The 22,308-nt window shown below is 47.5% G+C and overlaps 6 protein-coding genes across 6 annotated transcripts; 3 read left to right on the top strand and 3 right to left on the bottom strand.

The window, feature by feature from the left end:
- Positions 1-1,542: 1,542 nt before the first annotated feature.
- N7489_006439 (sugar porter family MFS transporter) lies at positions 1,543-3,345 on the bottom strand (the record flags this gene model as incomplete). Its single annotated transcript, XM_056712189.1, has 4 exons — positions 1,543-1,899; positions 1,954-2,259; positions 2,329-2,733; positions 2,809-3,345. The coding sequence occupies 4 exons, from the start codon at positions 3,343-3,345 to the stop codon at positions 1,543-1,545; spliced, it is 1,605 nt and encodes a 534-aa protein (XP_056565904.1).
- A 1,874-nt stretch (positions 3,346-5,219) lies between these two features.
- Positions 5,220-6,213, top strand: N7489_006438 (uncharacterized protein; the record flags this gene model as incomplete). The annotated part of the gene is made up of 2 exons (XM_056712188.1): positions 5,220-5,546; positions 5,974-6,213. Coding segments are annotated over 2 exons (567 nt in total), but the record flags the coding sequence as incomplete, so codon positions are not given.
- Positions 6,214-6,330: 117 nt separating this feature from the next.
- On the top strand, positions 6,331-7,428 carry N7489_006437 (autophagy protein 5; the record flags this gene model as incomplete). The annotated part of the gene is made up of 3 exons (XM_056712187.1): positions 6,331-6,464; positions 6,519-6,948; positions 7,025-7,428. The coding sequence occupies exons 1-3, from the start codon at positions 6,345-6,347 to the stop codon at positions 7,426-7,428; spliced, it is 954 nt and encodes a 317-aa protein (XP_056565902.1). The 5' UTR covers positions 6,331-6,344.
- A 318-nt stretch (positions 7,429-7,746) lies between these two features.
- N7489_006436 (NACHT and Ankyrin domain protein) lies at positions 7,747-11,593 on the bottom strand (the record flags this gene model as incomplete). The annotated part of the gene is made up of 6 exons (XM_056712186.1): positions 7,747-10,048; positions 10,115-10,675; positions 10,727-10,751; positions 10,814-11,008; positions 11,080-11,144; positions 11,202-11,593. The coding sequence occupies 6 exons, from the start codon at positions 11,591-11,593 to the stop codon at positions 7,747-7,749; spliced, it is 3,540 nt and encodes a 1,179-aa protein (XP_056565901.1).
- A 1,391-nt stretch (positions 11,594-12,984) lies between these two features.
- N7489_006435 (SAM and PH domain-containing protein) lies at positions 12,985-15,534 on the bottom strand (the record flags this gene model as incomplete). Its single annotated transcript, XM_056712185.1, has 4 exons — positions 12,985-13,431; positions 13,473-15,242; positions 15,294-15,479; positions 15,532-15,534. 4 exons carry the CDS (start codon positions 15,532-15,534, stop codon positions 12,985-12,987), a joined length of 2,406 nt encoding a protein of 801 aa, XP_056565900.1.
- A 3,350-nt stretch (positions 15,535-18,884) lies between these two features.
- Positions 18,885-21,138, top strand: N7489_006434 (Zn(II)2Cys6 transcription factor; the record flags this gene model as incomplete). The annotated part of the gene is made up of 3 exons (XM_056712184.1): positions 18,885-19,059; positions 19,167-19,367; positions 19,424-21,138. Coding segments are annotated over 3 exons (2,091 nt in total), but the record flags the coding sequence as incomplete, so codon positions are not given.
- Between the last annotated feature and the right edge of the window lie 1,170 nt (positions 21,139-22,308).

Here is a 22,308-nt window from a genome sequence, read left to right as displayed (position 1 = left end):
GCCATTCGTGTCTCTCATTGGACAACATGAGACTGGTCTCAATGTCCAACCAATAGAAATGCTCTCACATTTGGAACTTCATCAAGTTCACCGCCCCAATGGGGAGATTATGATCTGGAGCTAACCCCGTCCATCATTTTAGCCAAGTTATGGAGTGGACGAGACCACACTACAATATATCGTGAAAAATATATTGATTGATAATGCTTTTTTCGTACATATACTTGAGGCCCCGAGTCTTAAATACCTTGGTTTCTCCTACACATCTGACATCAAAGTATTTCAACCATGCGACGACGACAAAAGCAAACCTAAGATTCGCTCGATCAAACAGACTTACCAACCGACAATCACTGCGATCCCTAGCACCTACTTGGATATGCAGAACGTGACTGTACAACTTGGTGAAGCAAGACGGTCAACTCCAAAGATACACCACAAGTCATCATACCCTCAAGTCAACATTATGCGTCACTGGCGGACAGCTTCAAATATGCATTGGAGGAATTCAGAACCATGAACTCCCATTGTACCCGACATATCTCATTCGCCTTCAACAATATGTGCTGCTGATCTATACCCTACAGGGCCATCTCGTGGCATGACGTAGCCACCAGCCCGAACCTTAGGATCGAGAATTGAACGGCGGCAAAGGATCGGCAAAGGATCGGCGAAGGATGAGCAAAACGACGATCCGAGGAGCTTTTTACGCCAAGTGATATCATATTTTATTAAAGGGTACGAATAAATTTTACCTTGTTGCCCAACTCACTACAACATATGCATTCTATCCATTAGACATGTCATCGAACAAGCGATCCAGGAATCACCAATCCAAAAGATCATCATAGATGCTGTCATGGCAATGGATATGTCCTTTTGTCTATGATAAAGCCCTCGCATCCTTTCTCCGTCTTGTCAAGACTCCACCTGAACAGTGTCTAGTTATTATTCCCTTGCCATGCGAGCATGCGTGGAAGTGTGGCCTCAAGTAGAAAGTAGAGCGATTTGGTTTATCGCTAATTTTAAGACGATACAGGAGTTTGCTTGCCCTTCATTGTGTGTAAAAATAGAAATTAGGTCGTCGTTTAAGAAACCAAGTAACCAGAGCCAGGTGTTGCAGAACGCCAATATCTACAAATTCCTGCGCTTCACCGTTAATTGATCCAGTTTTTTCCGCTATAAGGATGATGTTTATGCCTTGATAGAGGACTTGGATGATAATTTCCGGGCTTTAGAGCTATTGAAGTAAACGGGGGAAAAACACCGCGGGGGGGGGGTACTGCGACCTCGCCAGGCATTACTCAACAGGCGGATATCTTACCTAGGATACTTGGGAACTCACGTATTGCTAATGTACGGAATACTCAAGACTGGGACTGATGTTTTTGGGCAACTTTAAAAAATTAAATTCATTAAATGCACACCAATCTATGTCGCGTCTATACATCGTGATCTCCTGTACAAAGTCCATAACTAACAATTTCTACATATCCTCTATCGCTATTTTGTAACCATATCGCTCGTTTTTGTCTCTTCATTTTAAGATGCAGCAATTGAACCAGTGTTCTCCTCATGGTACGAGGACTCCTTGACCTCGTAGCGGAACTGCTCCTCCTCTTCCGCGAGGGCGGCCTTGAGGATACCGTTCGCTCTCCAGACGGGCTTGCAATCAAACAGCCGGTCGACCTTTTCAAGAGGGATACCGCTGGTCTCAGGGATGAGGAAGAAGGCGAAGAAGAATGCCAAGAACGACAGTGCAGCGAAAAAGAAATACACGCCGTAGTGCATTGTGGCGAACATTTGTTCAGTAAAGCGGGAGACGAGGAAGTTAAAGAGCCAGTTACTCGCAGTGGTGGCGGCCTGAGCCAGGGAACGGAAATTGGGGTCGAAGAATTCCTAATGTCTTGTTAGATTGGGTTCAATTGAGGATGATAATAAGCAATGACTTACAGAATTGATAACCCAAGGGGTACCATTCCAGGTAGGGGTGTAGACCGCAGTCCATAGGTAGAAGAAGAAAATGGCCGCAATGCCTCCGCCGTTCAGAGACGTGCTGGGGTTATCTTCGGGCTTGACAACGCAGATGTAGGCTCCGATTACCCACATGCAGAGCGATCCAGTCACGGCACCGACAAGGAGTAGGTTGCGCCTTCCAAATTGGTCGACCAGGAACAGAAGCCACACGAAGGTCATGACGGCTTTGATCACACCGAAGATACCGGTCATCAGGTTAACAGTGTTGGAGTCAACACCAATCTAAGGAATTATATAAGTTAGCATGATTAATTGATCATTGAAAGTGCATCAGGTTAAACGCAATCATACCGATTTGAAAATGGTAGGTGAGTAATAGTTGATGGCATTGATACCGGAGCCGTTTTGCCAGAAGAAGAGCATGCAGCCCAGCATGAGACGGTACATGACGCTCTTGTTAGTGGCGAGAGCCTGGAAAGGCTTCCAGAAGCCAATACCGATAGAACTCTTCTGGTGCTCAAGAGCCTGATCGATCGCAGCCACCTCTTCGGTGATATACATGTCATCAGCCGCCAATTGGCGAATCCAGCAAAGATTTTCCATCGCTTGGCTTCGGCGGTCCTTGAGGAACAGCCAACGAGGGGATTCCTTGATCCACAAGGCACCTAAGAAAAGCAGACCGGATGGGACGAGCTGGATGGCGAAGGGGATGATCCATTGCTCGTGGGTCTGAGGCATGTGTTGCTCAACACCATACTACCATATCTTGGTTAGCTTTGAATGCGAAGAAGGAAGGCGGAACAAAGACCGGTGAGAGGCAGGGAGACTCACATTAATCCAAAAACCTAACATTCCGCCTATCTGCCAGCCAAGCTCATACAGACCGACGAGGCGTCCTCGGATGGCTGGTGGTGCTAGTTCGGAAAGATATATGGGAATGATGTTCGAGGCTATGCCAGTACCCAGACCGGACAGCACACGACCAGCGTAAAGAATACCCAGTCCTCGGGCACTGTTGGCACCGAGTTGTAATCCGGAACCGAGGAAGAATACGGTGGCAGCAACAGCCAAACTCCATTTGCGGCCGATGAAGTGGCCAAGGGCGTATGTGCCCAGGGCGCCGAAAAAGGCACCAGCAATGAAAAGTGAGACGATGTTCTCGCTAATCAAATTTCGTTGTGGGGTGGACATCTCGTCGAGGCCGAACTCCTTCATGAAGGAGGCGAGTGTAATCGTTGTACCGATGAAGGCACTGGTATAACCGATCATATTGGAACCACATGATGCAATGCCGGCGAGTGCATATACACGCCAGTTGTAAACGGACTTGGGCGTTGGCCGATCCTCAGCAAGGGTGAGAATGCCCATGGCTGAAGAGGTGTCAACTCCTTCTGCGAGGTAGAGTTGAAGGTCAGGGTGAGAAGACCAAAATTTTTGCTCAAAGACAGATGGAGGAAAAGGGAGCCAAAAGTGCTAGAATGGGCCCCTAAGTAATACCCGATATCCTAATGGACTGTGGGTGTGGAAATTCCCCAAAGCTCCCCACAACACGTCGCCTAAAACCCCATAGACAGGGGCAGTATAATATGGGGTTCAAGCGTGAGGCTACGATACGGCGAGGATTACGGAGGACAGGTGCATGAAGATGTCCATGAGTGGGAACATTGGCCGGGGTTGCGTTTTCCCCGGAAACATTCAGCCGGCAAGTACATGAGCTTTATACAGTATGCAGCGTATATCAAAGTGGATGCAGCCACTGGGAATTTCTTGTTGCTCCTATTTGAGAGTGTTCCCTTGAATGCAGTAGGTGGTAGACAAGTTTGTAGCATGTACTTTTGATTTCGTGCCATAGCAGGGTTTTACGGCTTTAGCCATTCCAGTCTGTATATTATTGTATGCGGGCACCGGTGAAGCCGGTCGCCCCCAGTGACTGATTATCTTCTCTCTGGCTTGGACAGAACAGGCTGTAGTGTGGAAAGACTGGCACAGCGAAGTCCCGCTTGCTAAGTGAATACCCCATGATCTGTTTCCCCCAACTGTTCTAAGAGCATGCAAGAACATTCGTTCGACTCCTTACTCCGTATAGGGGAGAACACTTAACCACGTGTGGAGCCGGAGTTTTGCCGAGCTCTCGGGAAGACGAATACCGTCTGTCTGTGATGTCCGAAGAGCGACACCGACGGGTAAAAGTCTAATTGATCCCGACTCGGGATACTAACCGAAGCTAGACAGATATACAAGGAAGAATTTTTGACTGTATTGCTACATACAGTGCTTATGCAACATAGGAAGAACCCTTCAAGTTGCATAATGACTTATCCCTACCTGGAATCCTAGGTACACTTTCACAATATCACCGGAAGTGGCAACAGAGGACCCGCCCGGGATAGTCATTTGCACTAAATGTAACTCCGGGGTTGACATCCAGGGGCCCCAGGAACCGGATTACCGACAAATAGATATATAAGTGACTGTGTCTATCCAACAAAGTTACAGTGTTACTATATAACCCTGATGTTGTTGCCGGTGATGTTAATGACAAGAAATATACAAGCTCTTTTCGGCCCGGTCCCGGCTTGGAAGGATGCCGTGGCGTTACCGCCCAGCCTTGGTACTCAAAAATGCACTATTGAAATCGACGTTAAACGGCGAGCAGCCTTTACCCGAAGAGTTATACAAACTAACTTTTAGAGTAACTAAAGGACTCCTTGGCACTAACCTGTCTCGACCCATCAGCGATATCCCAGGGGTGCTCAAGAATCCCTTGATCCGAAAGACCCACAAATCAGTTTTCGCCGTAAAGCTGACAGGGGACTACGCGGCGCGCGGGATGAGAACGTACCCTGTATCACAGATTGCGGGGGCCATGCTCAGTTTGACTGATCTTTCAGGAACTGGACTGTTACGTTACATACCTGAGGCCCCTTGGAAAAGTGCAAATGTCTTCGTAAAATGTCCCAACCGTGAAGTTTAACGAATTCCCTGGTATTGCCTGTCCTGTTGGCAGCGACTTCCAATTTGAAAGCCGCTGAGCTCCAAATTTTAACAGAACATCATTCCTTCTATCGGCTACAGGGACAGGCCTCGAGTTGGTCTATGCCAAAGTCACATGTTGCCCAGGGAATGGCACCCCGGGATAGTGTTTGGCCATCCGCGCCGGCAGTTTCCAGACAGCTCGGCTTATAAGAATTATTTTCTTTTTCAATAAATCACTTGGCATAGCTTGAACCAAAACTTGTAGATCGATATCCGCCCAGCTTGGAAGCGATGTGAGCCGTGCAGCATGGATTTGCTCCTTGTCTTGGTCGCCACGTCGTTTGATCGCTCTTTGGGGATATTTAGGGTATGTGTCCATGGCTAGGACTCAATACACCATTGATGTAGTCGCCTTGTCGCAGGAACATTGTACCAGTAGACTTTCGAATTTGGTTGATACCAAGAATAAAAGCTCCAGGCGTGCCAGGCAGCTGCAAAGCATCGCGGGCGGAAACCCACCCGGCGAGGCGGCGCGACTCATTTGTTATGTCCCTATTCCGCTGCTGTCCAGCCTGTGGATTAAAAATGGCCAGGTTTCAACATGCGGGATCGAATGTGACTTTCTCGACAGAAATCAATTTGGGGGCAGCTGATGAAACTAAGTCTCCACGCACCAGAGCTGGGCGAGGAACACGAACAACGCGCCACGATCGCGTTTGATGCGGATGTCATGGCGAAGATTTTCGACGCGCAGTGATATCTTTTGTATAGCCTCACAAACGAATATGTCCAGAGAAAAGTTCACAAAGGATACACGATTGGAAAGTCGTGCTGGATATCGGAACCTGGATGATACCAGTATCCTGGAAAACCTGCTTACTGGAGGAATGTCGACTCATGTCGTATCAAATATAGCCTGCGTATAAATTGTCCATAGGTCATTGTTGCTTTTTAGCCTTGGAAGGTTGAAAAGAGAAATTAGGAAACCTGAGGCATAAGCATTGGCAATTATTGCCTCAGGCAGCAACACGTGCCAGCAACCTTTGGTGCTTCTCCAGGGCTTGGAGTCACGCTATGTCAACACAAACCGCCTGTATCTCCTTGGGCCTCAAACGCTTGATTTCACAAGAGGGGCCGATTGTCTCGGGAATTTTGTGGATAGGCCGTTTCCCGGATCATGATCACATCCAAAGCGGGGCATTTCCAAATCTGCGACTCTTATCGGTTGGAGACATGCGAATCTCAGCGCGTGTCGAGTAATTCAAAACACGGTGTGAGAAGCAGGTATGTTTCACTAGATTTTAAATAGCTATATGGAGCTAATCGCGTCTTAAATCCGGCAGAAAAGCAAACATTGAAATAAAGGATTGAACACATTATTGTCCATCAGAATGGAGAACCGAGTGTCTCTCGGCTCTATCCAGAAGGCCGTCTGGGACGGGCGCTTGCCACTAGAGATTGTTCTAGCTTCATCAGAAAGCCGAACCTTTGACAAGACGGATCCATATCTTGTATGTTTGTTCTTCAAGCACTCGATGCGCGCAAATGCTAATTTCAGTTGCTAGATCTCATATCCGCGCATCTCATATCTTCCCTCGTTGCTACCTAAGCTTCGAGCTTTCTTCTCAAATTTTTTGATAGATCCAAACTCCCAGTCTCACGATGGCTGGTTTGAGTTTGAGGGAGTGCCTCTAAAGTGGCACTACCCAGTCGGGCTGTTATTCGACCTCTATGCAGGAGTAGACCCGGCCTCAAAGACCGCCGCCAGGGATAACGAGTCTCCTGGTGACGGGCCATCGCTGCCCTGGCGTCTGATAGTACACTTTAGCGATTGGCCTCCTGACCTTGTTCGGCTTGATGCTTATGGAATGGTCATGAACGACGCCTTCATAAACAGTGTGAAGGAGGCGGATTTCCTACGAAACGGTACGGCCAAAGGCATCATGAGTCTCTCAAAAGAAGATTCATCAGGACTTTGGAATGCCGTTCAAGAAGGTAAGTCAAGCATTCTGTGTTGATATTCCTCTACTCCATCAAGTATAGAGACCATTCTAACGCCGAAGAAACACAGTCGATCTTCTTTCCTTTCAGCGCATATCGAATATCCTTCTTCCTCAGCCATCACAACCTTTCCGCAATGTCCCGATCCGGGTTTTCTTACCACTCCTACCTGATGCCGAGTCTTCTTCCCTTAAAGTGGTACAGACGCCACTTCCTCCTTCAATACCAGCGTCGAGTATGCAGTCAAGTCAAATGTTGACCTCGCGGAGCGGTTCCACCCTCCAGCCTCAAACGGTCGGAACTGTTTTGCACACCCTGCTACCGAATTTATTTCCCAGTCGGAGAACCCCTGTTCTTGCAAAGCCCGTATTACACGGCGCTGTGATACCCATGTCTGCACCGATCGAGGAGGTTGTGAGGTGCTCTGCTTATGGAGATGGATGGGCATATATAGTCATTCGGATGATGGGTTGAGTCCCGCTGACAGATTACGAGTCACTCAAGCATACGGTTTGATACGTCCAATGGCATTGCTTCTTTAACTCATACTTCAGGTAAATAGCCATGGAATTCGGATTCAACTATGGCAGGGGGTATTATTGAATTGTATTGAATAGATATGAGAGACCAAATCCATATAAACAAAAGAGCGCGATGTCACAATCGCTATATGCTAACACCGTTATCCAATACCAACAAAAATCTCCAACTCATCGGAAGGGTATAGCAAGATAAGAGAGCATGAAAGACGGAAGAATGAAAAAAGAATGAAAGAATGAAAGGTCCTAGATCTCATGCAAATAAAGAATTGTTATCACTGCCCACCAATGTTGCGGAATCACCCGTGTCGGATCTAGCAATTTCGGACCTAGCTATGTCCGACTCGCAAACTTCGGACCCCATATCCTCAAACACGGTTGTTGCACTATCTCTTCCACTTCTGTGTGGTCTTGGGCGTAACTTTCCATCATCATCAAACCATAGAGACGCGAATGGGTTTTTCTTCGCTACCTCGAACGCCGTGGTCGGAGTTTCTTTCACTTCCCCGCTCACGAAGCCTGTATTCTCAGTTGGTATTTTGACGGACAAATCCGCACCAGCGTCAAGCAAAATACGGAAAATTGGTTCTCGTCCTCGTTCCGCTGCAAGATGAAGCGCCGTCTTTCCTTCGTTGGTGACGGCGTTTATGCTTGCTCCCAGTTTGATCAACAGTTCAATGAGGGATGGACGCGGAATAGGTGCCATTGCTGCAAGATGGAGAGGAGTCTCGGCAGATTTGGAAGCCGAGCAGTCGTTAACTGAAGCACCATGGCTGATGAGAAGCTGGATGTATTCAGCCGTTCTGTCAGACGCAAGGTCAAGAGCTCCGGTCCCTGTATAAACAGCCTGGTGAAGAGGCGTCCAACCTTGGCTGGATGTTGCCGATACACTCATTCCTTCCTTCAGTGCAGTCTTGAGAATATCAAGACAGTCCTGGTTAGCTGGAGGGGTGATGTGAAGAAGCGTCTCGCCTTTGGCAGTCTCGACATCGATCTTGGCATCCCTGTCAAGAAGGAAATTAAACATTGTCTTGTTTAAGCCTACGGCAGCGCACTGGAGAGGGGTGTATCCCTGAGACGTCCGAGCCTCGATGTTTGCACCCCCATCCAACAGCTTGGAAGCTATTGAAGTACTCTTGGAGTATCGAGCTTGTTCATGGAGTAACGTTTCCCCTTGTTTGTTCCAGACATTGATGTCAGCCCCACCAATGACAAGCAGGTCAAAGGCAGTCCAGTGTCCTTTCCAGGCAGCATATTGCAGGGCCGTGGGTCCAGCGAGGGAGCGAGCTTCAACATACGCGCAACGTTGCAAAAGCAAAGAAATAGCTTCACAATTATCGGTGTTGGCAGCCAATTGAAGAGGAGTTAGCCCTTCGTTATTGCCGACGTCAATTTTGGCGCCCTTCTCAAGCAGGAATAAAATGATCCGTGGTCGCTTCCATTCCACAGCAAGATGTAGCGCAGTGTTTCCAGTCTGGGTGTTCTGGAAGTTCAGATCCACCTTGTGTTTCACGAGCAAGGGAATTGTAGCCTCGTCCATTGCTGTCCCCACAGCCACATGGAGACAAGTTGCACCGTTTCGATCTGCAATTTTTGAGTCGGCATGATGAGCGAACAATAGCTTTATGCACTTTCGATGACCCCTTTCTGTCGCGAGATGTAAAGCTGTCCTGCCATCAGCTGTAACTGCATTCTCTTTCGCGCCCATATCAAGCAAAAATGCGACCATGTCATCGTTCCCTTGAAGGGCAGCACAATGGAGGGGACTGAGCCCTAGTGAGTTGTCTTGTGCATTGACGTTCGCTCCTTGTTCAATGAGCCGTTGTGATTTCCCAGGGATACCAAGGAAGGCAAGGAGATGGAGCCCGCTCCAGTCCGTGGGATATTGTCCTATCCCCATTTCCGAGGGTATACCCTTGGACTTTTCTGCTGAATAGTTGAGAGGGGGTCTCCTCCAGAGTAATTTGTTGAGAAACGTTTTGATCAAGACTTGGATAGTCATCTCCTCATCGTCGACATGTCGTGCATGATGGCCCCAGTAGGTAGCGGCATAGTCCAGGAACCCTTTCTTTGGGGGGCGCGAAGGATAACTATTATTTCTGTAGCACCCATCGATCACATCATCTTGGCTGATAGCTGTGAGGCATACCTCTGCCATGTTTTTCTGGGCGTTGGGAAAGAAAACTCTAGAAGCCGACCCATCAAGGTACTCTTTCGCGGTCCTGTGAACAAAGCGGACCGTGCCCGACGTAGCCTCCACTGCCAAAAGACCAGCGGTTTTGACAAGAAGAGAGTGCTCAAAACTCATTGGGCGTGAAGATTCAACCACGTCATCACCCACAGCACTTCGGAGCTCCGCAACGGTCAATGGCCTGAGTGCATAGAGGACCCAATAGATGTAGCGGGTCGCAGCAGTGTGTACACTCACGACCTGCTTCATTGCCTCTCCATAGGCCTCACCTAAGTTTTCTGGCAGGTAGTCCAGAGCTCTTTCAAGAAGAGCGCGGTCTTTGTATTGCGATAACAAGTCAAGATGGAGCTTGGCAAGAAGAAATCTGGGTAGCAGTAATTGTAAGCCTCTGGGTTTGCCTGGGGTGTCAACACTGGCTGTCAGCACTTACATTCCATGCGAGTGGTCAACCACGGCGTGGATGATATCATCCTCTAGCTTCAAGTCCGGGTTCTTCGCCCCAATATGCTTTCTAAAGCCACTGTCACGTCGTGTACGAGACAAGGTATAGAGTCCAATATCTTCAGGTGGTGCTAAAACGCTCATGCATCCAGGATTGTCCACGGGTTTGATACCGCTCATGTCCCGCAAGGTGACAAGAAGCTGAGCTTGTTGAGGGAGCTTTTGCAATCGACCCAAGATGCGCTCTTTGTCAGAGAGCATGTCAAGTCCATCGATAACAAAGAGAACCTTGGAGAATCGGTTGACCTCGGCACGGATCGCATTTTGATATGCCTTCGGGGATGCGGTGCCTTCTCTCAGAGACTCCGAGTAGTACAGGGAGGAAGTTGCGTAAGATAAACTGCGCTTGCGATATACAAGCTGTGCAAGTATGTGCTTCAAAATGTCAATGGATGTATGTTCTTTTCCGGATCCCTCTTGACAGAAGACGAAAACAGTAGCGACATCTGGGGAAGTGAAAGTCCTCTGAAGGTGGTCAATGATAGCTGATCTGAATGTACTGTTAGTTACAAGCATAAGATATGATATAATTTTCACTTACGATAGGAAAGTTTTGCCGGCACCAGCTGACGACCATGGACGCGTTAATGCATGGAATATAGGGTTATGCAAACTTTGGATAACTTACGAGGTCCTATGCAATACAGTGTCCTGCAAGCACCAAGCAGCCATTGTTTGAAGTGTTGGTTCTCAAAAACCCACAAGCAACTCCCTTGTTGTCGTCTGTTACATAGGTCTGCGAGTATAATGAAGTGTTCCGAGGATAGTCGACTCGTTAATGACAGCGCATTTTCCTCGAATTTTTGGTCGATCTGGACATTGGCTGCAACGAAGATAGTTATTAGATTCGGAATTCCAACTTCCCTCCTATTCGCTATAGACAACACGACTTACCTGTCTCAACATCCCTGTGTTTTTTAAGATCCTTTCTTATCTCGTTGTCTAGTAACATTCGTTCTCTTTTGGTGATAGGTCAGCAAAATTAAGCCCGGTGTCACCGGATTTGGAAACCTTACTCTGAATCCGGTTGCATCGACAAAAGGAACATAATCTTGTACTGTTCCAACCTTGGAATGTAGGTTTTCTCCAACAAGTGTTTCCTGAAGTAGAAAACGCTAACGCCCCCTGGTTGGAAATAGAGCTCAACAGACTTCATGCTCGATCCGAACCATCCAAGCAGCTCGGCAAGAGCCCTGAGGCGACCGACTGCAACGAAGCCTTTTTGGTCCGTCCAACTAATTTCATCCTTAATACGATATAGAAGATCGAGTATGTCCGTAAGTAAGGACAAAGCCCTCAACGAAGAGTCGTGTAGATCACGGCCGGTGTTCAGGAAGCGCATCGCCACCCGCGTGGATTGGGCGACCTGGGCGAGGATTTCACGAACCGCCGACACATTATTCGCCATCATGCGGGGTTTCTATCTGCATCGATGCAACAGTTGATGGAGATCACGATCTTGGTCACACAAGCTTGGAAGGAAGATACAACGGCGATTATAGAAAATAGGATGAGATGGGAGAATAATGTGTTATCAGTCACCTAAGGTTAACAGGCTAAGCCGAACCCCTGTTCATCCTTGACGGGGCAGTTTTGCGTCGAAGTCACTGGTCTGCCCCTCCCGACCTCTTACAACAGGCTTCGACGGGCGGCTACGGGGTATGTATCCTGTTGTCAATTTGGTATACATAGTACGCCAGAATCTATCCAATTTTGTTAGACTGCCAATCAGAATCCTTGTCTCTATTGCCAGTGAAGCAAATTTGAGGTGTGATAACCAACCTCTTCACATATTAACGGCGCTACTAGTCAAGGGTACGTGTACGAGTACTTCAATGTACAAGGAAGACGACCCAACGGGAGCACGAGATGGGAAATAAAGTGGACCCATGCAGTGTGATAACAAGCTGCAGTTAGGCGAGGGACCTGAGCCTGTGCATCCACCACTCCTCGCGAGTGTGTTACCGCCGTCAGTTAAATGGTGCGTCTGGTGACAGCCAATCACAGCCTTGATCACTCGAAGTTTCCCCTCCTGGGCAAGGAGCATGAGGTCTTCATGTGCGTGACAGAAGTTGAAACATAAGCCATCGAAGTTGCGGTCGCCCACACTGAGTAGCATGCTACAACATACATACTGCTTAGTCCGCTACTCCGTATGGGGTACGGAGTATTGAATGTTTATTCATATATATTTATAGTCTAATGAGTATGGAGTACATTTTCCTCGGGATGTGGAGTTAAATCCTAGGTCCCAAGCCGGGGTCAGTTGGGGCCGGGGTCAGTTGGGGGCGGGGGAGATATCACATTTCTGTTAACATGCCACTCTCCCAGCCTCATGTGATCCATGAGACTAGGAGTCCACCTACGTATTACCGAATATTCCCTAAATTGACTGCTTGTGGAGATACATGTAGTAATATTCTTAATTATGTACCAATAATTGTGATTCATTGGAGCCAGCTCCATTTTCTTTTTTTTTTTCTCTTTTTTTCTCTGCTTTTCTGCTTTGTTTTTCTGTTGGAAATAGTCTGGTGTGAGCCAATATGTCTTGTGTAACACCCCCGTATATGGATGGCAAAGAACATGATATAGTCAAAATGCTAGAATGACAAAAAGCTGGAAGATGAAACACCGTGTGACCCAAAATAGTGATACTCTTTCAATCGTTAAAAGGAAATTCGTAAAATCATGGCTTGTATGACCATAAATCAGCCGAGTGCAAAGGGTATAAAACAAACATGAGGAAATAGCAAAGAGTGTCAATGAATCATCCTGAATCAGAAAACAAATCCCAGGCGCCTAGAAGGGTTCGCCATTCACATTAAGAGAGGCACCACTCTCGCGGCCCTTTCGAAGAGCCTTGGCCAGCATCAGCTCGCGCATCCAGTCAATTCGCTCATCGCGGGTTTTGACGGAAAAGTGATGAGCCTTGCTACCATTGCTGAAGATTGTCTTTCGATCAAAGTTAGCGCTGCTGGGCGAGGGAATCAACGAGAAGGCAAACGAAGTGTCTCCGCGAGTGTCGTCTGTGCGCTTTAGAACAGTCTTCTTAAATGCAGCTGTCAGCTTGGAGCTGGAAGCAAGGGAAGAGCAGGCGACAGCGTAATCGTCGATATCAATGTGTTCGAGGGCCTTAGCAACCTGCTGCGAGTCCTCCTCGTTCGTGTACATGGCGAGCTGGGTGCCGCGGAGGGCAAAGTGGTGGTCTTGCCACTCATGGCGCAGAAAGCGGGCATTCTTTCGCTTCTTCATCCAGCCAGCATGGATAATATCATCAGTGGGCTCGCCGGTAGGGGTGAAAGGATTGGGGCGGCAATGGGCAGCGCGGGGGTGCGATCCAGATCCTCGGGGGTTTCAATAGGCTTCATCGTCTGGCCTTCGTCCAGACGAGTCAGAATGGGGGTGTTATTCGACGTGAAAGATGGCTTCTTCCGGTGATTGTCACACTTGGTGGATCTTGGACGGTAGATTGGATCGGCCGTTGGGTATCCGTATGGACCAAATCGCATATCAGGTGGGACTGATTGCGAGAAGTTTCTCTCAACTGGGCCCAGTTGAATGGCTGTCATAGGAACATCAACCTCGGAGAACGGTGTGGACTGTTCGTAATGAGGATCCTGGCGATAGTACTCGGATGGAGAGAATGCTGAGTCTTGTGACACAGCAGACAAGTCCGAGGTGGGGTTCTGGAACGGTTGCTTCCTGTAGACAATTGAGGGGGTGATGGTGCGTTGCCCAGAAAGGCTGGGTGGTGAAAGAGCCGAGCCTACTGAGGTGTCATAACTGCTGGGAATACGAAGTCTGGGAAGGCTTCGGAGATTCTCAGCCAGAGTTCCCGGAGAGTCGGAGCCAGGGGAGGGGAATGTCTCCCTCGGAGGAGTTGAAGGGTCGTTGACTGGCCTTAGCCGGCTCAGGCGCTGGAAGTTCAAGAAGTTGCGGACATTCTCCTGGGCGTCCCGAGGTTGGACGTCGTGGAGCTTATCCTGGGAGAGAGGAAGATCGCCGGGTTGAACGTGACCAAGAGCATCAGAAGATGCGACAATTGACGGAGTCACATCTTGCTTCGGTTCCGACTTGGATGGCTTTGCGAGATTACGTGCAGTAGTAGCATTTCCTGGGTCACCTGTAACAACCATTGAGCTCCCCAATGTTTCAACTGGAAGGTCCCTGGCCATGCGGGATAATCTTGCGCGCTGCTTTAGCCATTTGCGGCAGTCCTCTCCCTTGGAACATCTGTGAAGTCTGGGCAAGATCTGCTCGATGCCGACAATTGAAACTGAGTCTTCGGGTACAATGACTCGCGCTCCCCGGCGACGGCGATACTGCTGTTGATGATTGAACAGGTACTCTCTGTCCTTTCGTGCAGACTCTTCGTCATATGCGACTGGAGTGGAAGTGCAAGTGACACCGACATCAGCCATTGCTGACTGCGGCGTTGCCTCTCTTGAAATGGGCTCCAGTGGTGGAACGGGCGGGAGCTCTTTCTGTGAGATAGCGAAGCTCTCGCGCAGCTCGCGAATCGAGCTCATTAAGGTATGTCGCTTCCCAAATGATGGGATATCGAGTTCTTTCAAATCTTCTGCCTGCAGCTCCAAAAGAATCGATCCGGAGATATCATTGATAAAGAACTTTTCCACAACGTCTTGAGTCATATTTCGCTTTTGCATCCACGCAACGACATCTTGCGGGGTCCAGTTCGAGACATCGCCCTCGTCAGGTTGTGACGAGGCATTGTGGAGTGCTGCATATGGAGTGTAGTTCTGGGACTTGACCTTCCCAGATCGGGAAGGGACAGGTGTATCTCTCCTGTCTGGGCCAAGCTTGGATGCCGACGAATACAAATTTGTTGTAGCGCTATCAGGTGTGTCCGCATATATCAAATCAACCTCGACGCTTGTCTTGATTTCCACGCCATCCGAGACGCCGAACAGGTGTGGCCCTGTTGGACCAGCAACAGGATTTTCATCGAGATGGAAGTGAAAGGCTGTTAGGCCAGTAGAACACGGAGTCTTGATGTCATCTGGCGTCGACGCGGTGGTAGCACTTGCACTTCCAAACTTCAGAGTCTGATTAGTTGGTGAATTTCATAAAGCGATTCGAAGACATACCGATCGAACACTCCTGAGCGATGAATCCCCGCCTGACTCGGATTGTGAATCTGAATCGAAATCTGTGTCCAGGATCTCGGCATACTCCGAGGATGCGTTGTAGCCGAAGTCTCGTGGCGCGGAGAATGGCCCACACTCTTTCCCTTGGGGGTACTCGAACGTAGGAAGATAGTGGACTTGGGAACTCTAATGGAGGGTTAGTACATCATAAGTGGCGACAGAAAATCACTAAACAAACCATGTTAAATAGCTGATGAAAAGTCCAACCAAAATCCAAAGTAAATCCCCCGTTTGAGAGGGAAGTTGGAAAGTTGTATCAAAGGATTGGTAATGTATGGTATAACAAGCGGAAGGTGTGTGATGATATCAAGGCAAAGAAAATATCAGGCAAGGTATAATATTATTATCGTCGCACAGCGATGATTGTGAATATGTGGTTTATTAATGTGGATTGGAGGTGTTGGGAAACCGGGCGGTTGTCGGTTATATGTAGATGATTATGGGAATAGCAATTCTGAGAGTTGCCAAAAAAAGCCACGAGTCAAAAATAGCTTTAGACAGAATTTTCAGCCAGTCGATAGGATGTGATGGTTATGCAGTTGCATGAGACGACCAGCAACTGGAGAGGCCAGGGAGCAGAGGTAGTTTCCCCAGTCGCTTTGACTGTCAATGATTGGCTGGTCGCTGCAGCTCTCTCATCTTTACCCTTAATTGAGGTGCTGTAATTGGTCGAAAATGCATACTAATTGCACTTTTGCCAAAATTAACTATCGAGGGGTAAGCATACAAGAGGGGGGTTGGAAAAACCTGCGAGAGGCTAGGAAAAAAGACGCTACTGCAGTGATGGCCGCTCGGCACCCGTTCGACTGGACCTAAAGGCATCTTCCCACGTCTTGGGTGGAGACTTCAAGGAAGTCGGGGCCAATAGTTTCTAGTTGCTTGTCACATTAGCGCTAAGGTAGCCATCCGATGGTTTGATCACACACGGGAAATGTGCCCATAATCCTTCTCATACGGGGCATTAAGGTCGATAATTATAGCAGCAAATGAGGGTTGTCGGTTAACTTGAACCCTGTAAGTACTGATCGTCAACATATTATCCCAAATTCAGTCAATAGCTACATGCTCTTATCGGTCCCTTGAAATGAAGATTGTTGTATTGCATAATCTAACGTGGAAGCAACCTTGGAATTATTGTAGAGCTTTTTTTAGAATCCATGGGTACGAAGCCATTCTTGGTTAGTTTGCTCATTTACTTACACCGTTTCTCAAAATGCCCCTTATGGACCCCACAAGGAATAATCACTGACTCGAGCAGGTTTGAAAACTGACTGATCATCACATATGCAGACTACAAGTTCTTTCACATTGTCGATGCGACACTCCTAGCGGAATTTTTCTCCTCAATTCCTCCGCTATCTTATTACGACTCCACAGTAGTTCTAAAATTAAAGGGAAAAACGTGCACAAAAACACGTGCTACTTCTTATACCATCAGATGCACTTGTGTGTTATATCCCTTGGAGTATGGAGAGTATTTGGAATCCTTTTGCCTTTCTAAAGACGGAGGTTGCATTCAGAGTATTTGTGTGACAAAGTCCAAATTGTTATCGAGGGCGGCACAACATGACCGAAAGTATTTATCTTATGCCTAGAGGCCCTATCCAAGTCCATTCCCCCAATTTTGGATTGACTTAGTTGCCACTGTCTAGTTTATAATGCCTTGGCTACGTACTTACCTAAAAGGCGAAAACTGTTCGATCCATGGATATTGACCTAGCTGACGGGTAAGTGCTTCGGAGCAGTGCAGCGTAGATACATATCATAGTTCAAGCATATACCTAGTAATTTAAGCCACTGGTATGCTACTCTACACGTTCCATTTGGGTAATCTCGTGTGATGGACAATTATTCATGCTCGGGATCAAATTTTGCATACCTCACGTGCCTTTCGTAGGGCCAATATGACGATGCCATCCCATTCTAGTCTCGTTAATGGGTAACTCAAGGCAGGGGGTTTCCAAGCAATCGGGTTAGCTCGGTACCTGGCATATTGGCATTTGAGCCAGTCAAGGATTATCCCAAAATAAGTCCTATTTCTATGTAGCAACGCTGTATACCACAAAGTACTATATCCTTCCACGTAATAGAATTAATGGCACCTTGTTGGATCACTAGTTGGATTATTCGTAGATGAAACTCCTCTGTTCTATTTCGCTGGTAGACCGATAAACAGCGATGAGGTGATTGATCTCCAGGGCTAGGAAGTGCAAAGTAAGCCCAACAACCTGCCCAGGCCCCGGTGTTGGATGTCTTGCCATTGGGTTGAAGAGCAACAAACGATAATCCACCACCGAACTGTACCGGAACTAGCCGAATAAGACCCAATTATGTCCCAATTGTCCCAAAATTCCGAATAGAGCGCTTAATGTGCATAAGATACCTCAAAATAGAAATATTTAGTCTTCCTTTGATCTCAATGAGAGATATTTGTTAAAAGCTATTATTAGCAAGAGCATCCTAAAAAGGCTAAATTATTCAAAATAAGGGATTATTATGAATGTATAACTAGTCGGGCGGTTAATTGTTGCTAATTAAGGGATATCCATAGATACTATCTGCACACTATGAAGGTTTCCCCGCCTCTGCACGGAGGACATTCGGTTGGTTGTGGATTCACCGTTCCACGCACAGTATGAGCTTGGACCACCGTCCGAAACGCTAAGGGCCTGAGGACCACCAGCCAATGACATTCAAAATATAGAAGCTTGGCATGCACCAGCTGCCGCCGAGTCACGCTTGAACTCCACTTTTATGTACTCACTATCACCAAATTGTGAACAACTAACCCGTCCAAAACCAAAGATTCCGCGACCAGAGAAGGAGCGGTCTACGGTTGTGCGATTCAACTCTAGGACTCATGCAACAAGAGATTGAAGGAAATTGAATCTGAAAGTTTGCTAGTACATGGTGGAAGGATAATGACTGCGTCTCCACATATTGCGGAAAGAGTGGCACGAGCAGAAATGAAAAGAACTTGTCATACGCACGGGCGATATGATTGCATGTAAATCAACCTATCAGCGCTTGAGATGCACCGTCTCGCTCGAGTGAAGGACCCCTGGGGCTATCACACTTGCCCAGTCCCTTCTGGGGAAGTCCACAAGAGGCCGATCAATGCACATGCATATTTGGCCAACAACTCACTAACCCCTGCAAAAAATGTTCCCAAATTTAGGCCAGGTTTGGTGCCATTTGTTCCAGCCGCAAATCCAAATCCGATGTTCGCATAATCTCCCGGGTTGGATCGTCCAATGGTCGCTAACCAGGTCAAAAAATAGAAGCATCTAAAGCTGCAGGTCAGATCAAAAATTAGTCTTTAAAGTCGTCCTCCTCCAGAGCTATCCGGATACCTTCTGTCTCAGACCATTCTATCAACATCATCTCTATTGCATTGTGGAGACTTTGATAGACGGTTTAAGAGACAATATTCTTTCGCTTCCTTTTTGATTTGCCCTTTTGTTTCTCGAAGCCAACTAGCTCTGCTGGTAGCCCTGCGACATTTTACTATTCGTCATCTGTTGAACAGATCGATTGCTCGCCCAGCCCCGCACTTTATTATTCTTAAAGACACGAAAATCGGAACCCACCATGGTGAACCCAAGGACAACTACAATGCCGACGGCTATGACAGATGGAGTGCCTAAGCCTCCAACCCACAGTGGCCCTTCAGATAGGGGGAGACTACACAAGCGTTCGCGTTCTGGTCAGTTACCATTCAACTATAATCCATTGAGAATTCATGGCTTGTTGTATTTGCAAATGTTGTTGTGGTTTTCTCATCGCGGTTGCTGATACTATCGGATTTCACAGGTTGCTTCACATGCCGCCTGCGACGAAAGAAATGCGACGAAGGCCATCCCACTTGCTCGGCATGCACCAGTCTATGTCTGAAATGTGAATACAAGCGACCGTCATGGTGGGCAAATGCAGAGCAACGGAGAGCTCAAAAGGAAAGAATTAAGAACACGATCAAGCACACAAAAGCGATGGAGAGACGTGGATCACTTCAAGGTATGCAAATAGGTCGGGGAAGGTCGAAGGCGCTTCTGACCTAATTTCACTATCAGGTCATATGGATCGAATCCGCGCAGGGCTTGTTAGTGCAAGTCCACCCCTCATTGGAGAATATGATTTCAACCGCCCAAATTTGGGTGAGCCCGGTGACCCATTTACATCCCACCTTCACACGCCATCATTCCCTCCAGGCACATACCCACCACAATATGCTCCATATGAAGTCGATGTCAGGACCGAGCGACAGACCTTTGTCAATGATGTTCCATTACGACACGACTCGTCTGTGTCGACGTTCAGTGCAATGGGGCCGCCTCAGCTCCACAACACTCTTCCTACTTTCCATGGAGACGATTGGCTACAGGAAGACTGCTTCAGGCAGACACAGCCTAGCACTCTAAATTCAACAATAATTCCACAAGATTATGGACCTTCTTTGCCATACTTCCAAACAACAACAATCCCCGTGGAGGATCAGGACCGCCCACTGCTGGAACACTTTGTCGAACACGTTTTGCGCATGATCTTCCCTATCCTCGAAGTACACCAACAAAGTGCTGCGCGAACAAGGGTTATTTTGAGTGCACTTGAGACAAACAAGTCATACTTGCATTGCTGTCTCAGCGTATCTGCTATTCACCTCAAAACTACTATTGGACTCGAGGGCGAACAGATCGACCATGACATTATGAGACATCGTTACGAAGCAATTTCCCAATTATGCCAGTCACTGAACCGCGATACTGACCATGAAAATATCCTTGACGCGACATTGGCGATGATCTTCTTCCATTGCTCCGTGGGTGCACCGGACGACTCCCTGCCCGATATTCCATGGTGCGATCATTTCCAAGCCGTCTCAAGTCTGGTGAATAGGCTTGAGTTATCATCATCGACAGCCCCACAGCCAAGCCCGAATGTAATGTCACCATTTAGCATGTCCCTTACCACCTGGATCGATATATTGGGGGCGACGATGCTAGGCAAGAGCCCTCAATTTGCTCACACTTACCGCTCTAAGCACCTGAGTGCAACATCATCTGGACTACGCGAGCTAATGGGGTGTGATGATCGCGTCATGTATCTCATCTCAGAAATTGCTTGCTTGGATTCCTTGAAGCTCGAAGGTCGGATCGACGAACTCGCCGTTCGCCACCATGTTAATGCTCTCGCCACACAGCTTGAACACACCGAACCTCCCGGCAACGTGCTCGCACACCCTTACTCGGTTACTGGTACTATTCAGCCTGAGCAACTCACTAGGAACATAAGCACAATATTCCGCCTCGCTTCCCGCATCTATCTATACAGCCTTGTTCCGGGCTTTGATCGCAACGACCCAGGCATTGTTAATATTGTCTCTGCAATCACCAATGCTCTCCAATTTATTCCCGCAGGACCCTTCGGTTTCGATCGATCTCTCGTGTGGCCACTTCTTATGGCCGCTTCCTTCTCAACGTCAGGAAGCACATTCCGCCACGTTCTGGCCGAGCGAGCTGCCGCCCTCGGCGAGATCGGCGATGTTGGTGCATTTGGTCGTATGTATCGACTCGTTCAGGAGGTCTGGAGACTCTCTGACGACTCAGAGCCCCTTTTGGATGACTCAAATGGGCATGAATCTCAGTACTCTGTTATGAAACATGAGCTACTACCATCACCTGGAGTCGGTCCTTCTAGTGCTCCCACTGGTGTGAGACAGATCAAAAGGCAAAGTGTGCACTGGCGAGACATTATGGATCGCAATGGCTGGCGATACTTATTGATCTGATATGACTCACTATTTTTTACTTGATTTTCTCAAAGGCTTTTTTGCCTAGGCGTTCGATTTCCCTCATAGTTTTTGGTCGATGTGTTTCATTCATGGTTTATTGGGTGTGTGCTTGAAGGAAGTTTTGATTTCAAATATTTGACAGCGTTCGATGATAGGAAGATGAGTCGATTCTCATCTGGGCATAAAGCTCCCGGCTCCCGTATTATACCACTGTCGTTTTCAATGTGAATTCCAATGATTGATCTTCAATTTCTTACGCCTTACTATGGAAGTGTTTTCGTTCACTAAGGGATCTTTTTGGAATATACATATTAAACCAAGCCATCTAGAACCTAGCTGTGGAGCTACGAAGATGGAAAGATTTAGAGACCTACATTAACAAACATGGGGTATGGTACCAGCAGAGAGATGTTATATGTTTTGACCTATTTTCTGTCGCATAGTTCCCGAGGTCTGAATGTAGCTCTGTGTCATATCTAATAGATACCTCTAGACAGTATTCTTCCGCTTAAATTAAGTGCCGTCTCGATCTAGGTATGCTTTATCTTATTTTCCGGGTTAAGATGTTCGGAAAACATAGAATAAATCTCACTTAGATACCCAGCGTTTTGATACCACCGTATCTCTACTTTTCATATTCAAAGTTGACTAGATCATTTCCATGACAGAAGACTTAGTAGCAACGCTCGATTATGCACATTCTTGTCAGTCTCTCAAAGGCGTAATCAAGCGCCGAATTGGATAAAAATTCTGTCAGCTAACAGAAAATTGGCCCAAATTTGAGTGGACTCGTTCTTCCCTTCGCCTGTTTCTCGGATAACACTTGCTTTAACACTAGAACACATGTATTATGCCTCATTATCTACGTACTATTACTTTCTAGCATCTTCATACTCAACTGCTTACTCAGATAGCCAAATGAATTCTCTCCATCGAAGGTTGGTCAAGTACCAGCTGTCGTAACTACAAACTGCTGTTCTATATTTTGCAAGTTCAGGGGAGTAGGTACGCTGAGTCGTTATTGTGTACATACAGAGTAAGAGTAATTGCGGGAGAATTTCCCCCTGGATGGGATGTTTCTTTGTGCAGACTGAGCCCTTCCTTTGCTAGTTTGAATACCAAGAATTTCTTCCTGCTCCGTATTCCTGGTAGCATGAAGCCTCAAGA

The sequence above is a fragment of the Penicillium chrysogenum genome, assembly GCF_028827035.1.
Source record: "Penicillium chrysogenum strain IBT 35668 chromosome Unknown utg000004l_segment0_segment0, whole genome shotgun sequence".
Classification (NCBI taxonomy): Eukaryota; Fungi; Ascomycota; class Eurotiomycetes; order Eurotiales; family Aspergillaceae; genus Penicillium; species Penicillium chrysogenum.
This window is presented reverse-complemented; position numbering and strand designations above follow the sequence as displayed.